The 14,697-nt window shown below is 49.3% G+C and overlaps 2 protein-coding genes across 2 annotated transcripts in view; both read left to right on the forward strand.

Moving 5' to 3' along the window:
* The first annotated feature begins 918 nt into the window (after positions 1 to 918).
* Positions 919 to 12,784, forward strand: asz1 (ankyrin repeat, SAM and basic leucine zipper domain containing 1). The gene is made up of 13 exons (XM_036518518.1): positions 919 to 1,020; positions 1,567 to 1,705; positions 2,325 to 2,447; positions 4,064 to 4,175; positions 7,702 to 7,813; positions 8,251 to 8,385; positions 8,645 to 8,766; positions 9,098 to 9,170; positions 9,365 to 9,421; positions 10,254 to 10,366; positions 10,826 to 10,931; positions 11,214 to 11,327; positions 12,596 to 12,784. The coding sequence occupies exons 1-13, from the start codon at positions 919 to 921 to the stop codon at positions 12,782 to 12,784; spliced, it is 1,497 nt and encodes a 498-aa protein (XP_036374411.1).
* A 1,383-nt stretch (positions 12,785 to 14,167) lies between these two features.
* LOC118770754 (protein Wnt-2-like) overlaps positions 14,168 to 14,697 on the forward strand; it is a 5,152-nt gene continuing 4,622 nt past the window's right edge. The window contains exon 1 of the mRNA XM_036518519.1: positions 14,168 to 14,250. Within this exon, the coding sequence (XP_036374412.1) occupies positions 14,168 to 14,250 (83 nt within the window). The remainder of the gene's footprint in view (positions 14,251 to 14,697) is intronic.

Consider the following 14,697-nt stretch of genomic DNA (forward strand, 5'->3'; position numbering starts at 1 on the left):
CACTCACTTCATTCTCCACCAATGTATCATTTTCCTGGGTAAGTGGATATATAATTTTGCCTACTGTACTGACAGAACATTACATTTCAGATCTAATCAATCATTTAATCACCTGATCAGTCAATAATACTTAAAAAAAAGAAATCTGGTGACTGAGTTGTTCAGCAATTGGGCAAATGGACATGCATTTGAAAGGAGATTATTGACAAGGGAAGACGGTGTTGTGCATTTAGCGTGACGCCTCTGCAAGGTCAAAGTCTTACATGCCTCACACTTCCTTACAATTTGTCTGGAAAGACCTCCTATTTTGTAATACGCAGTGCATTTAAGCCTGTCTGCCATGGAGTTATTTATTAACAATAAAAATCCCGTCATTAACACGGTTAAGAATTTTCTCAGTCCAGAGGCCCAAGTGCTCGTATTAAAAATGGACGGTTCATCTATACCTGGAACGCAGGTTACTTCGTGAGGCGGCAAACTAGCCTACGTCATATCGTGGTCATATATCCTGACACGTACATGCTTACAGAAAATACGTCGCATCCAGAGTTTAAGCAGGTGTCCTGCACATTCAGTAGCCAGGCTCAAGCCTGTGCTTGGTGGTGGTTATATCGGCTTCACACCAAAACACACCTGATCTGGGTATTGTCTTGTGTGCTTTACACACCCAATGCATTTGTGATGATGATTGAAACTGAATCAGGAAGCCCTGCCTCGTACGAACATGATAAAATGCTCGACACTACGCTGCCACAGTTTTAACCAGCCTAAATCGGATCGATTGCGTTTTCATGATCAGACTTGCATCATTTCCTTTTGACCCCTGACGACCGCAGAGGTCAAATCTCAAAGTGACAGGCGCTGCGTGCGGGAACCTCGATGCGCAACGCAGGTGTTGCAATGATGTCAGTTCCAGAAATGTGCGCCATGCAGCAAGAGCTCCTATCGGGGGTTCCCGCTGGAGACGAGAGCGATGGGAGTGAAGACGACTGGGACATCAGATATTCCCAAAATCCTGAGGTTGTAAAACATGTGCTATTACTAACGGCAAGACCTTGCTAGTTCAGTCTTACAGTCACACGCTTTAGATCGATCGCTACCGTTAGCGACCTTGTTGGCCTGCTCGCTGCTTCCATAGCAGGTTTCATTCACTGCAAGAGAACTGCTAGGCTGTTTATTTATGGCTGGTTATTGTGAATTATTCTATTCTAACTTTGTATTTAGCAAACCAGTTAGTTCCATAGTATCTGTGGAAGAGTAGCGCAGTCTCGTAACTTACTAGTACCAGCTATCTTGCTTTCGCACGTGTGTCTAAAAATATCATCTGGATTGAAACTTTTATTCCTTTATCCGAAAGGTTGCCAAAATTTTACTCAGCCACATTTTTACATAATGAGAATTTTATTGTTTTTTGTTGTTCTTATTTACTCATAAGAACTTTTTCGAAATGACGTCAACAAAAGTTTCAGCAATTTACCAGTAGAGGGCGCCCTACTGCTGCCCGCTTTTGTCTGGATCCAATAATGAGCTGCGAATGGTGGCGCCCCCCCGTGGCCAATATACGAGCGCAGCAGTTTAATGAAGTGCGATGAAATGTTTCAGACAGATATTTGTGTCCCTGCACCGGAGGAAGACAGGACGTCTGCTTTGAAGCGTGCCATCAGTAATGGAGATGTCCAATCTGTTGAGCGGTTGCTGGACGATGGTGAGTTAGCGCACTGTTCACGCAGTTTTTCCATGCCGGCTTTAAAAAGATTATGTTAGATGGGATTTTTTTTCGAATAACAATGAGTATGTTACGGTGTGTTTTAGGCCAAATGTAAGGAATTTGGGACAGCTGTCAGAGCCTGCTCTGAGAGGGTTTTCCAGTCCTGAACTTTGACCCCCTTGGAAATGGGTCAGATTGAGGTAGTGGAGAGGGATTTTACTTCAGGATACGTTAATCCACACAGGATGTGTCTGCTCATAAACACAGAATACAGGTCCTTCTGCACAATTTGGAATTGAAATTCAAAGTGCATGTTTGAAAAATCATACGTTATGCTAATTTGTAGACATACTGTGTTTTTTTTAAAGGGCTGAATGATTGAACTTTAGTTTACTTCTTGGTTACTGCTGTTACTGCTCACAGCCATGACTCGTGAGCCGTAATGAAGCCCATGCCGTCGGTGCTGTAGCAGCACAGACCGTGTTTGTGGTGAGGGTGTGCTGGAGAGCGCAGCAGCTGGTGTCTGAGGGTCGCAGTCAGTCAGAGGCTGAAGCCTGGGGCAGTGTGGGGTGACACGCGCGGTCACCGCCCGCCCGCCCCCTCTCTCGCGCTGCAGGTGTGGACGTGGAGAGCCGCCTGGGCTTTGAGTGGACCCCGCTGCTCTGCGCCGCCCATGTGGCCAATCACGACCTGGCGAAGCTCCTGCTGGACCGCGGGGCCAACGCCAACTTCAGCAGAGGTGAGACTGCCTGACCCTAGATCAGTGTGGAGCAGATCCCGTGCTTTCAAAACAAAGTCCACGTGGGCCTCAGTGGGGACTTATGCTGATGATACACTGAAAACGTCTCGGGGCTGAGATCCGTAGGCAGAGGGGCTGATGGGAAGTGAAGTCTGAAGTATGAGGAACAGATTATAGAATTCACCTCCCATCATTCCTACTGCAAAAGTTTTTTTTGGTAGTTGAAAACTGCCATACATGAATAATTTTAATTATAAACATTGCTTATAATTTTTTGTCACATAGTATCCCATGATGCCCAGTGCAGCTGTACAGAGGTGTGTTGGCCTCCACTTTGGCACATGGCTATTTCTTCTGAATCTCCAACAGGGCACTTTATCTACATCCAGCCCTTGGCAGGGAACGTTTACCTCTCAAAAAAAAACCTTGCGCTTGAGAGAGTTCCCCTTTTACATACTCTTTTGATTTCGACCACCATGTTCGCAAAGATGTGACCCGACATTTGGAGTGCCGTGCTGCAGGGAGGTGGAGGGGCTGTTCCCCTGGCCTGGCTTTTGTTTAGCCAGCGTCTGTCACACAGGGGGAGGAAGCCCTCGGCCTGTTTTCGCTTTGCACTTCCATTCCTGTTCCCTGGAAATTACAGGAGACTGCAGGCATCTGCTGTTCTCTGAAACCAGAGGACGTGGAGCTGCTGGTGGGGGGGGTGTGTGGGGGGCAGCCTCGGCTCACGGCTGGAGGCCCCAAAAGGAAGTGATTAAGTGTGGGACGCAGCGGCTTCCTGGTTGACGTTGCAGCAGACGCAGTGGGAATGCGCGGGTGATTGATCCGCGCAGTAATGCGTCACTCCGCCAGCCCGCCGCTGCAGCGTGTTTATTTTCCCAGCGCAGCGTCTGCGGGGGAGGGGGGGGGGCACATGCAGGAGCGCACACTCCAGTACGTTAACACTTCCTCTTCGCTTCCCAATAACACGCCCGGTCATTCCGGCAGGGAAGTGTTTGCACAGAACCCCACTGATTACGCTCGCGTCGATATTCATCATTAAACTCATGGATGATAAACTGTCTGAGGTTGTAAAGTCCGCACTCGGCTGCAGGTAGGAGCTTTTTTAACTTCCCTCATTGGGCCCTGCTAAGTTTACATGTCGTGGTAAGATTTCATTTCGAGGTCTGAAAGTTTGTGCAAAGCAGCTGGCCCAGCAGGCAGTCTAGCTTTCGGTCAGAAGAAGAAAAAGATCCGGAGTTCACCTTACAATTATCACTGAAGTTTGGCTGGAGGAACTTTGGCTGAGGAACAGTCTGCATCTGGAAATGGACCAATGGGAAACTTCTGCTGCATGCCCCGAGGTCACGCCGGGCCGGGTGCTTGGAAAGCTGACCGGGGAAGGTGCTGGTACTGAATGTCCAACCAATCACTTTCACTGCATGCTGGGGGCCTTCTGAAAGGCAGAGCTGAGAGGTTGAACTGGGCATTGGCTGATGGTGACTGGTGTTGTGATGTTAGGGCCTCTGGGTTGCTGCAGGTTGAAGTGTCGTTGGCCTTTTTTAACAGCAGTGTTCAAACCAGCATCATGGCTAATGTGACTCCCCCCCCCCCCCCCCCCGACTCCCTCCCTCCAGATCACTTCACGGTGCTGATGGCGGCCTGCACGGCCACGGCGTCCGAGGACAGGATTGCCCGGTGTGTGGAGCTGCTGCTGTCCCGCAACGCCAACCCCAACACCCACAACAAGTAAGGATCTGCAGATCTCCTGACTCCTGAGTGCACTGTGCATCTGTCTGCGTGTGCTCCGTATGGGTCAGTTAGCACGTGGTACTGTCCCTCTCTCTCTCTCTCTCTCTCTCTCTCTCTCTCCCTCTCTCCCCCTCTCTCTCTCTCTCTCTCTGTCTCCCCCTCTCTCTCTCCCTCTCTCTCTCTCCCTCTCTCCCCCTCTCTCTCTCCCTCTAATCTGATGAAGTTACTCAGTAAGAAACAGGGTTCCGACCCGACTGTGTGAAAGAGCATCGGAGGGCCGGGAAACAGGTGTTACAGTGGGGTGGTACAGTGTAGCCTGAAGCCACTGCTCACGGCTGAACTTTATGAAGGAGTTGTCATTTGAAGTGTCTGACTCTGTCACTGAAAGCTCACTCCTACAGTGCAGCTGAAGAGATCGTGTGCGTATAGATCTTACACTGGAATCCCAGCAGTGTGCTGGTCAGAGAGGTGATCTGGGCACAGGTGGCAGGTGACGCTGTGGTCCCACACCGTGAGCTTCCTGTCATGGAACAGGAAGTCCCCTACCAGCCGTGCCGCTGTCTGTGCAGGGTCCCTGCTCCACCTCTCAGCCAGCCACAGGCAGCCGGAACATTCCGCTGCGGTGTCGCCCTGCACACGGACGCCTGTGCAGACCAAACACACAAATGGTAAACAGTGTGTCAGGCCGTGTGCCGGTGTGACCCGACGGCTCGTCTGGAAGCGTTTAGCGCTGCCGTGGGGACGACGCGTTTCTCACGAGCGGCGGCCTGTGCAGTTCCTCTGAGCCGCGCTCACGTGCAGCGCAGCGTATCGCCGCCACACGGCGCTTCGGTAGGAAATAGAATGTTTCCTCTCCAGACCAAATATTTGGAGGAAAAGAGCTGGCGAGAGGCAGGCGAGTAGCCATGGGGGGTCCCGGCTGAGCCGAGGAGGAACTTTGCGTTTGTGTGTTTAACTGGCCGTTTGCAGGAGTAAACACACGCACACATACCAGGATGCCAGCATCACTGGCGGCCACGGCGCGGTGTAATGAGGATTTAATAACAGAGAGCCGTGCTGGAACGCGGGGCTCCGGGGGGGCTCCGGCCTCCTGTGGGACACACAGTCCTCAGTCTGTGTGCAGGCAAGGCTGTGGCAAACGAGGGATCATTCGCAAGACGTGCGGAGCAGTAAAGCAAAAACCCGCGACGGAGGCGACAGTGAAGGACTGTGGGCGATCCTGTTTATTCCCGAAGCCCAGCATTCGGCCCCCGAGTGCGGCTCTGTCGTGACGCAGGTCTGTCGTGACACGCGGTGTTGTTCACTTTGTTTGGTGCGATATCGATTCTGCTGCTGTATGGTTGCCAGATAAGGCGAAACCCCCCGGTGGGTGCGTTCCTGTAAGCGACCTTGTAACCCATCAGACCGTGAGTTTATAGCCTGTCACCGATGGTATCAGTCAGGGGTTTACTGCAGGAAGGAGAGCCCTGGGAAAGTGCAGGGGAAGTGCTCTCGCTGGCGCAGGTTCAGGTGGAGTGGGTGGAGTGGGTGGAGTGATCGCACCTGTATGCTGTGAAGGTGAGTGCAGCTCCATGCCTCCTCTGGGAAGGGCCTCCTGCTGCAGGCGGTGATTGGCTGAATGGAGTCAGCATGACTCCCCACAGGTGACACATGTTTCAGTGCATCTGTGCCACCCCGTCCGCTTCACGCTGATCTCCTGGCAGAAGCAGGCCAGGTCATGCTTTCTGTCAGGTCTGCAACAGAATGAGAGACTCAGTACGACAGAATTCACACAACACCCTGTCTCAACAAAATGAACAAGCATCCTTCTGTTATCCTTCTCCAGCATGTATGCCAAGCCGGAGGTGCTGAGCACTGCAGTATAGTGTATATCCACAGATTGAGGTGAAGCAAGTTGATTTCAGGATTCTGGAACTCCATTGCCTCCAAGTGTCATCTTCTGTTTTAAAACCAGAAAAGGTCCAGGGCTGTTTATTTTAAGTCTGTTTTCTAAAGAGGTTACTTTGAACCCATGACAGTTTAAATTATGGAGTAAAGCATTATTACTTGCTAGGAGTTTCCAGTCAGTGCCACAGTGGTACAGCAACATCTTTAGGGTTCTCCCCGGGGCAGGTGAAGCACAGCCCTCAGTCTCTGTGTAAAGCTGGGGGTGTTAGGGGGTGTCTTTGGTCTGCTGTAGAGGATCTTCTTTAGAGTGCAGGGACTCTGTTAGATCTGAAGAAATTCATTAGACCTCATTGGTGTGTATGTATATATGTGTGCCCGTGTATGTTAAGTGCATATTTGAGTGTACAGTTTTTCTTTAGCATTGGGGGGAATGTTGTGTTGGACTTGGTTGGATTATTCCGTATTGTCAAACCTGCCTTGAAATGGACAATTCCAACTTTTTCATGGGTGATCTGCACTGTTGTGTTGTACTGCATATTGGAAACCAATAAAATAACAGTCCAGGGAGGTAGATGGCCTCCCTCTTCATGGTTTCCAGCTTAAAAGTCCAGTGTGTAAACATTCATAGAGCAGTGTGTTTGCCCGGTAACACCATTCTCACCTCAGAGGTTCTGGAAGAGAAACTAGTGATCAGTCGACTCTGTAAGAATGATGGAGTATACGTGTGCCTAATACAGTCCTCCTCACACTTTCCCTGGTATGCTTACTTTCTCCAAACTTAATTCCAGTCTTGTTATGTTACAGTAGTAAGATATCACATTTGGAAAAACTGAGAAGAAATAAAAATTAGAAAAAATAAAAATTGCACATGAATTGAAATACATTTCTCTCAGGGAGTGTACATTAGATGTCATCATTAATGTGTCATTTGATGGAGGGATTACTTTTTCCATTAAAATTCAGGGTGGGAGAGGAAGTCCGTAGCACATCTGGCCAACATCGCCCTCTAGTGGGCTGCCAAGATACAGTTTCAGTAATCAGACATTCTGGCGAAAGAATTGCGCTTAAATATTGCGGAGGATCAATTGTATTCTCTCAGTGTTTTAATTGGCTTTTTAGCGTTTCTTGTAAGTTCTGTTGTAGTGAGGAAGAAGGGGCAGGGAATGGTTGGTTTCTGGGCTGACCGATTGCGCCCGACACTGAGGATGAAAGCAGTTTGAAATGATTTAAATTGCGTAATCACCGAGGTGAGCTGTGTGTGTGGAATACACATGGTGTTGAGTACATACTGGGATATGCAGGATACTGAGAGTTCTACACAGGAGAGAAAGCAGCACGATGTTGCTCCACTCAGTGTCCTGGCCAATCACATGCCATTCTGAATGTTCGCTTAACCGGGGTTTGGGTATAACAGGAGGCAGGCAGTGTCAGGGATTAAAACATCAGCATACTGGGAGGTTATGCCATACACAGCTACAGGAAGCGGGCGGTACCTGTGTGATTCTCAGCTCTCTTACCTGCCCGGCACGGCCTGGTCTTCTCCCCGCGGTTGTGCCGTACGCAGCTGAGGCAGCTGAGGGGTGTGTGATCCTCTGAACTCCCTCACCCTCCTGAGCTGCCCGCTCTCCCCCTGCAGTACTCACATGACCCCTCTGATGCTGGCAGCCCGGGACGGCTACAGTCAGGTGATCACCCTGCTGGTTTCCCACGGAGCCCAGCTCAACTCCCAGGATTCCAATGGGTACACGGTGAGAACTCCCCGCTGACACACCGCGCGTGCTCTGTGCCGCGGTGTCGGTCAGGAGTGTCGGTCACTGCGCGGCACCGGTGACACGGTGGGGGCGGGGTCACAGAGGGGAGCACTTCTATTGGCCCTTTCCAGCTGGGCTTGCCTTTACATTTATATTCCCCACAGCTGGGACAAAACAAAAAAACACAGTCAAGGTCCTTGTGCCACAGCAAGCAGTCAACCAATCAGTCAATCAATCATCCAACAAATCAATCAATCAGTAAATACAGACAGACAGGCGGGTTGAGATATGGCTAGGTAACAGCTCTCAGTCGCAGCTTCTTGTACATTTACAGTTATTTATAAAATTGCATACAAAAAGATAAGGCTAAGAGATATTGATCTCTTTAGCATTAGTATTGGTATGTAGTGTTAATGACTTGGCTGAATCCACAGGCGTTGGCTTTGGCTGTTCTGTATGGGAGAGAGGAGGCTGTCATGAAGCTGCTGCAGCTTGGAGCCGACAAAACCATCAAGACCAAATCGGGGAAGAGCGTGACTGAGCTGGCCAGCATGCACAAACACACACAGGTACGATACGGCACCCCCTGGGGGCAGCTCTCTGTCATTGCATTCTGAAAAGCGCCTCACTTTCATCAGCGTTTCATTCCCCTTGTAAAGAAGTTTGGACTGAGCCCAGCTCTGAGCACGCTTTAGGTTTTGTCAGAATGAAGGGGTCAGAATGTGGGTGAAGACTGAGATGTTGGTTATGGGCATAAATTAACTGCAAAGAATCCGGTGACAGAGTGGCAGAGTGGGTCTGTAGTAGCGCGTCTGTTGATATCTGCAGATCTCCAGAATCCTGGCTGCCCCCAGAGACCCCCGCATGACTGAAGACACACCCTCCAAGGAGGAGACGCTCTGCAAATTCTTTAAATGGGAGCCTGACCCACCTGCCGCCACCACAGACAGGTGAATCTACTCACAGTCTAACACGATCACACACGCACTGCATACAGGTACATGTGTACCTACATGACCACACAGTTGCAATGGCAGGAAGAGTGTCGTTTCTTTAGTGCCATCTAGTGGTTGTTAGGTGAAATTGCCGTGAAGTGAATGCATTTCTGTCACACGAAATCATTAAATAGGCTGTGTGCATTTTGGTGTGGTGTTCACGTCGTGAAATTGAAGTAAACTGTTATGCCAATTCATTCTGTTAGAAGGCAACATTTGTTTGTGTTGTAACTTGAAGTAGCCATAACTGTCATTAAATGACTGTGTTTGTATCTGTCTGCAGCAGTTCTGCCAAACTCAGCGATATCGAGCTGCTTCTCCATGGCCTCGGCCTGGATCACCTGTCTGACATCATGCTTGTGAGCGGTGTCTGCCATCTTACAATCAGAACATTTGAGAGAGTAATTTAACACGTTAATCATACAGACTTCAGACAGAGACTACTGATAGACACTGGACTGTACCCCGGTTTGAGGTCCCACAGTGGAGGGTTTGTTGTTTAGATTTCCCTGGTTAAGGTGATTAAAGCTCAGTCAGTGATACTGTCACACAGGACAATGACATCAGCTGGAGCTGCCTGTTGGCGATGGAGAGAGAGGACCTGGAAAAGGTAAGAGCTTTCTGGGCAGCACCTTCCCTCCACCTCCCTCCAAAGGACAGAGGGACAGGTGATCAGTCTCTGTGGAGGAGAAAGTCAGTGGTGGATTTAGTGTCAGTCTGTTCATTTAAAAGTCCGTTTCAGTGAGAGCGTTACTCTGATGTCCAGCCCTCTCCGGCACGCGCACGGTGCAGTAATTACACACGGTCGTGCACTGCTGCTCTCTATCCAAGCTGAAGCTTTTCTCCTGGTTGATGCTGTTTGTGTCTGTATGTGAGCTGTGGGACATCAGCTCAGTGCCTCTTTGTGCAGATGCCTTGCCCTGAGTCTTCAGTCAAAAGCCAGGCTTTATATGCTGTCTAGGGCTGCACATCTCCCAGATTTCATCCACCAAAATGTGAAGTATGCAGTGCCCCCCTGAGATCCCGAGCCGCAGCTGTGAAGGGCGGTCAGGTCGCTCTCTCTGAGCTGGATCTGTGCAGGACGGTCAGGGTCATGGTCAGGGTTAGGGTTAGCGCAGCGCAGCGGGAGTTGTGCAGGACGGTCAGGGTCATGGTCAGGGTTAGGGTTAGCGCAGCGCAGCGGGAGCTGTGCAGGACGGTCAGGGTCATGGTCAGGGTTAGGGTTAGCGCAGCGGGAGCTGTGCAGGACGGTCAGGGTCATGGTCAGGGTTAGGGTTAGCGCAGCGCAGCGGGATCTGTGCAGGACGGTCAGGGTCATGGTCAGGGTTAGGGTTAGCGCAGCGCAGCGGGAGTTGTGCAGGACGGTCAGGGTCATGGTCAGGGTTAGGGTTAGCGCAGCGCAGCGGGAGCTGTGCAGGACGGTCAGGTCGCTCTCTCTGCAGATCGGTGTCAGCAGCCCTGAGGATCAGTGCAGGATCCTGAGTGCCGTGCAGCAGATGCAGCTGGACACAGTGGACCTGCACACCTTCACCCAGCTGGACAACATCGGCAGCAGGTGAGCGGCCACACACACACACACGCACACACACACTAACACACACACACACACACACACACACACACACTGAGTAGGTTAGTGTGGGTATGTAAATGTTTGTCAGTCAGCTCATCCCACACCTCCCCACAGTGTGGAGTCAGAAACACCTGCTGCTGGAGTCTGTCCCGGGCAGAGTGTGTGAAACAGGGTTCCACAGGCAAGCTGATATATTGGAATTCTGCTTTTTTAAAAGCCTGTCCTTGCTGAACGTAATGAGCTCTTCTGATTGCAGCACTTTCATTCAGAATGCAGTCATCCAGTAAGTGGGTGTTAATGTATGTTCTGGTGCCCACTGAACAATCCTCATGGGGTGTTCAGTTAAATCGCATTATGCAGTGTGGGGTAGGGGGGGGGTGGGGGGGGTGTTACAGTACATCATGTTTTACCTGGTTTTCGCTCTGCTGTGCCCCGCTGCAGTGGTGATGAGCTGTATAGCTTTCTGATCAGCCTGCGGCAGCAGTGCTGCTACCTAACGGAGGTGGTGCAGGACGTCATCGGCAGGTTCCCCCAGAGCGCCTCCGAGGTACGCTGAGACCCGCCGTCCCGCCTGCGTGGGCCGAGTCACTACAGGAAGTGGGTGGAGTTAATAAGGAGGGCGGGGTTATTATAGGAAGTGGGTGGAGTTATTAAGGGGGGCGGAGTCACTACAGGAAGCAGGGGTAGAGTTATTAAAGGAGGGTCGAGTTATTACAGGAAACGTGGGCAGAGTTATTACAGGAGGGTGGGGTTATTACAGGAAATGTGGGCGGGGTTATTAAAGGAAGCATGGGCGGGGTTATTAAAGGAATACTGCTTCTTCCTCCAGCTGGTTCTCTCCTGGGACCCCCGGCAGGAGTCGCAGGCCATCTGTAATGACCTGGTGCTACAAACCAGCAATCTGCAGAGAGAGATCACCTGCCTCAAAAACCTCCTGGCCCAGGTGAGCTCATCCCTCCCACCTGAGCCCAGCATACAGTCACACGCCTGCAGAAACAGGGGTATCGGGCAGGGGGGTCCAGGCCAGCTCCCACTTTCGTTATTAGGAAAGAGCAGCCGGTGCACTGTTAGGGCCACATTTCCGTTATGAAGCATCAGTAACGCTGTCATAGGCCCCCAGACCCCCTCTCATAGACCCGGACCTGCCCAAATCTGCAGTGAACCCAGTGCTTTACCTGGCCCTTCTGAGTGCAGGTGAGACTGTGTGGGCCGACACTCTGGCATGACCACACATCCTCTTTGGAATCTGAAAGCGCGTTCTGGTGGTCATGGGGAAAACGCAGTGGCCTGATCCACAGAAGAAAAGCATTTACGCTTAAATTCAGTGGCCCTGACAGGGCAGACACTTTTATCCAGAGAAACCAGCACAGTAGGTGTCCAGAGGGCATCTAATTGAATAGCAGGAACAGCGGAACGCGCACTGAACACAGCCGAGTGTGTCGTACGCTGCGTAGATCCCTCACAGTGGCTAGCAGAGCTCTCTCTCTGCGGCGCTCGCTGCACTCTGGCCTGAACTCAGAAGTGGACTAACACCTGGAGGTGTCTTCCTCTCAAAGTTGAGTGGTAGACAAGACGCCCTGTGTGCACCATGATGATTGTACTGTCAGATGCAAGGTTTTATAGTATCTTGGGAATATTCACCTCTTTCTTGCTGTCCTGTGATATTTAACTTCAGTAACAGTAATATTTAATGTAATCCAATGTATAAATTATGTGGTATCAGGCCTAAAATAGCATGTTATTAACAGTAGATATGAACAGAATCACTCTGACTGGAGGAGGTGTCTCTGCTGTGCACTTGCATTGGTCGTCTGTAGGATGAAATGACAGGCAGCAGAAAATGATGCTGCTCCAGTGCTGGCAGCTGGTTTGAGGGGCCGTGAAAGAGGTGCTCACCCGTCCGAATGAGGCAGCTTTGCGCAGAGATTTGAGCAGGACTGGGCTAGGAAGCGTTGCATCTGTGCATGATCAGACATGTCATGTATGCTGGTGGGAGGTGCATGTACACTGCCACTTCTCCTCTTAATTCAACTAATGATGGACTCAAATGGAGCTGATCGAATTGTACTTCCCAGCTCTGAGGAGGGGGAAACTGGTATAATCCAGTTAGGATTAGGGGGCGGCCTGAATTAGGTCATTATGTTCACTTGAGAGATTTGTGACCGGGTGTAATTCCCACCCTCACCTTTTCCGTTATGATTCTGCTCCAAGATGAACGCGTCCGGAGACCCGCGTGTTCTGCCCCTGCCCGGTTCCCACGGCGGCTGGAAGCGAGCAGCGCTGAAGACGCTGGCGCTGAGCATGCTGGGAGCTGGCCTGCTGCTGCTGCTCTCCCGGGCGAACAGCCCCGCGCTCTTCATAGACGCCGTCTGCCTTTCTTGTTTTCGCTTTGCTCCATGAACCTTTGTCAGAGCTTGTGTTCAAGTACAGTTTAACTGGGGAAAATTATTCTGTAAAATTACGAACACACATACTGATTGCTCTTTCTTTAAATCAGATGTTCTGCAGTAAGACTCGTTTACAACGGGGATTGTTTTGAGTTGTAACAAACTAAAGGAGTTCACGTTCAAAAAGTTTTTTTTGCTTTTGTTTAAATAAAAACTTCGGTTTGTGTAGCAATATTTGTTTGGTATGCGTATTAATCTCACATATACAAATGCTGCAGACGGAGATGGACTTCTTTTGGCTGAATTAAAAGTTAAGACTGGTAGAATACATTTTTCATTCCACTCCCTTTGTCCATCGTATAGGCTATCCTTAAAATGCAAAGCTTGGGGGTATCGATGTAAATCCCGTTGTAATATGGGTGGCATGTTGTTTTTATAAATTTTCCCTCGTCGTGGCAGTCTCAGTCACCGAGATGTTCCACAAAATCCAATTTGACCATTTAATCCTCATTCCGTTTTGAGACGGGACCTCCGATTCAAAGAAGAAGGCCACATTAAATTTCTTATATAAATGGGAGATCAAAGATTGGAGTAATACAACGTGACAATTGTACAGATCTCAAAAAAAGTTCAAAAGGAAGCGATAATCCAATTTCCATGCACACATCACACAGAGTATTGGGAGGGGGGGGGGGGGGGGTTCATAAACCTTTATATGGCTAATCAGGCTATAGCTTTACATGTATAATTTGACATTCTAAAAGGCCTTCATTTCTCGGGAGTAGATTATGCACCTGTGCATGACATTTGATAGATTATTCTTGATATTTGGCACCTATGTGTATGGTACCTTAAATGCGCCTTTCACCGCTTCACTTACTCTCCGTGTCAGTCAGATTGTTTTCATAAAAATGTCCGGAGTTTCAACGTACCACACTGAACCGCATTCTACACCTTACAACTTGGAAATCGGCCAAGCTTGTGTCTGGTGTCAAGCTAGCCTGAACAGATACTTTCAGACATCTAATTTTTTCACTTCATTCCAGCGAGGGAGGACAGCGCCCACCCCTTGTGTAAGCAATTTATACCTGATAGCAGCTCATCGGCTATCGCAACACCGCGAATCTTCGCTCAACCTGGAAAATCTGACCGAGCTGCTGTTTCTTCCACATTAACCCAAACCAGAAATGCACACACGGGCCTATCTCCGGTATCTCCTCTGATAAAAGACTCTCATCCGAGATAACTTTTTACTGCTGTCTTGGCGGTTAAATAGACGCTGAGAGGAGAGTGTAGTTTCTGTCATCGCTTTGCATCTTTGTTTTTATTTCTCGCCGATGGATGCGGGAACAACAGGTGTCTGAACGAATGCGGAGCCACAATCAACTCTAATAATATGAACTTATTGCCAAGTGGAATATGCTTTTACATATCAGTAGCAATCTGTTGGTTCACGTCAAGAGTCGACACGTCTTGGTGGTGAGTAGGCGAATTACTATGCTAAAAGGAAAATAACTCGAGCTTTATCGATCCGGTAAAATGGTGTTTCCACACGCTTGAAATTCCTTGTACGGGTCAGTAAAATAAGCAGAATAGCGACCGGGAAGAGGTCAGTGCTGTGGATTCTTAAAAATCGGTGTTGATGCATTTTTAACTTTGACTTCATACTTTCTTGAAAATGTATGTTAAGTGTTGTCAATAGTCTTTTCAAGTGTTTTTAAAACTTGCATTTTTCATATTTTTATTATAGTGTAAACTATACCGAGGCTATTGTAAATGCATTATTGAGGTGGTTACTACAAACATAGATATCAGTAGTATAATGTCGGTTTATGGGGTTTTCTATTCAACAGCCGACATACCGAATTGAACATTTCCAAAATTGCCTGTGCTACCGCAGAATGGTATTACATTACATTACATTTT

Source organism: Megalops cyprinoides, chromosome 23 (genome assembly GCF_013368585.1).
Source record: "Megalops cyprinoides isolate fMegCyp1 chromosome 23, fMegCyp1.pri, whole genome shotgun sequence".
NCBI lineage: Eukaryota > Metazoa > Chordata > Actinopteri > Elopiformes > Megalopidae > Megalops > Megalops cyprinoides.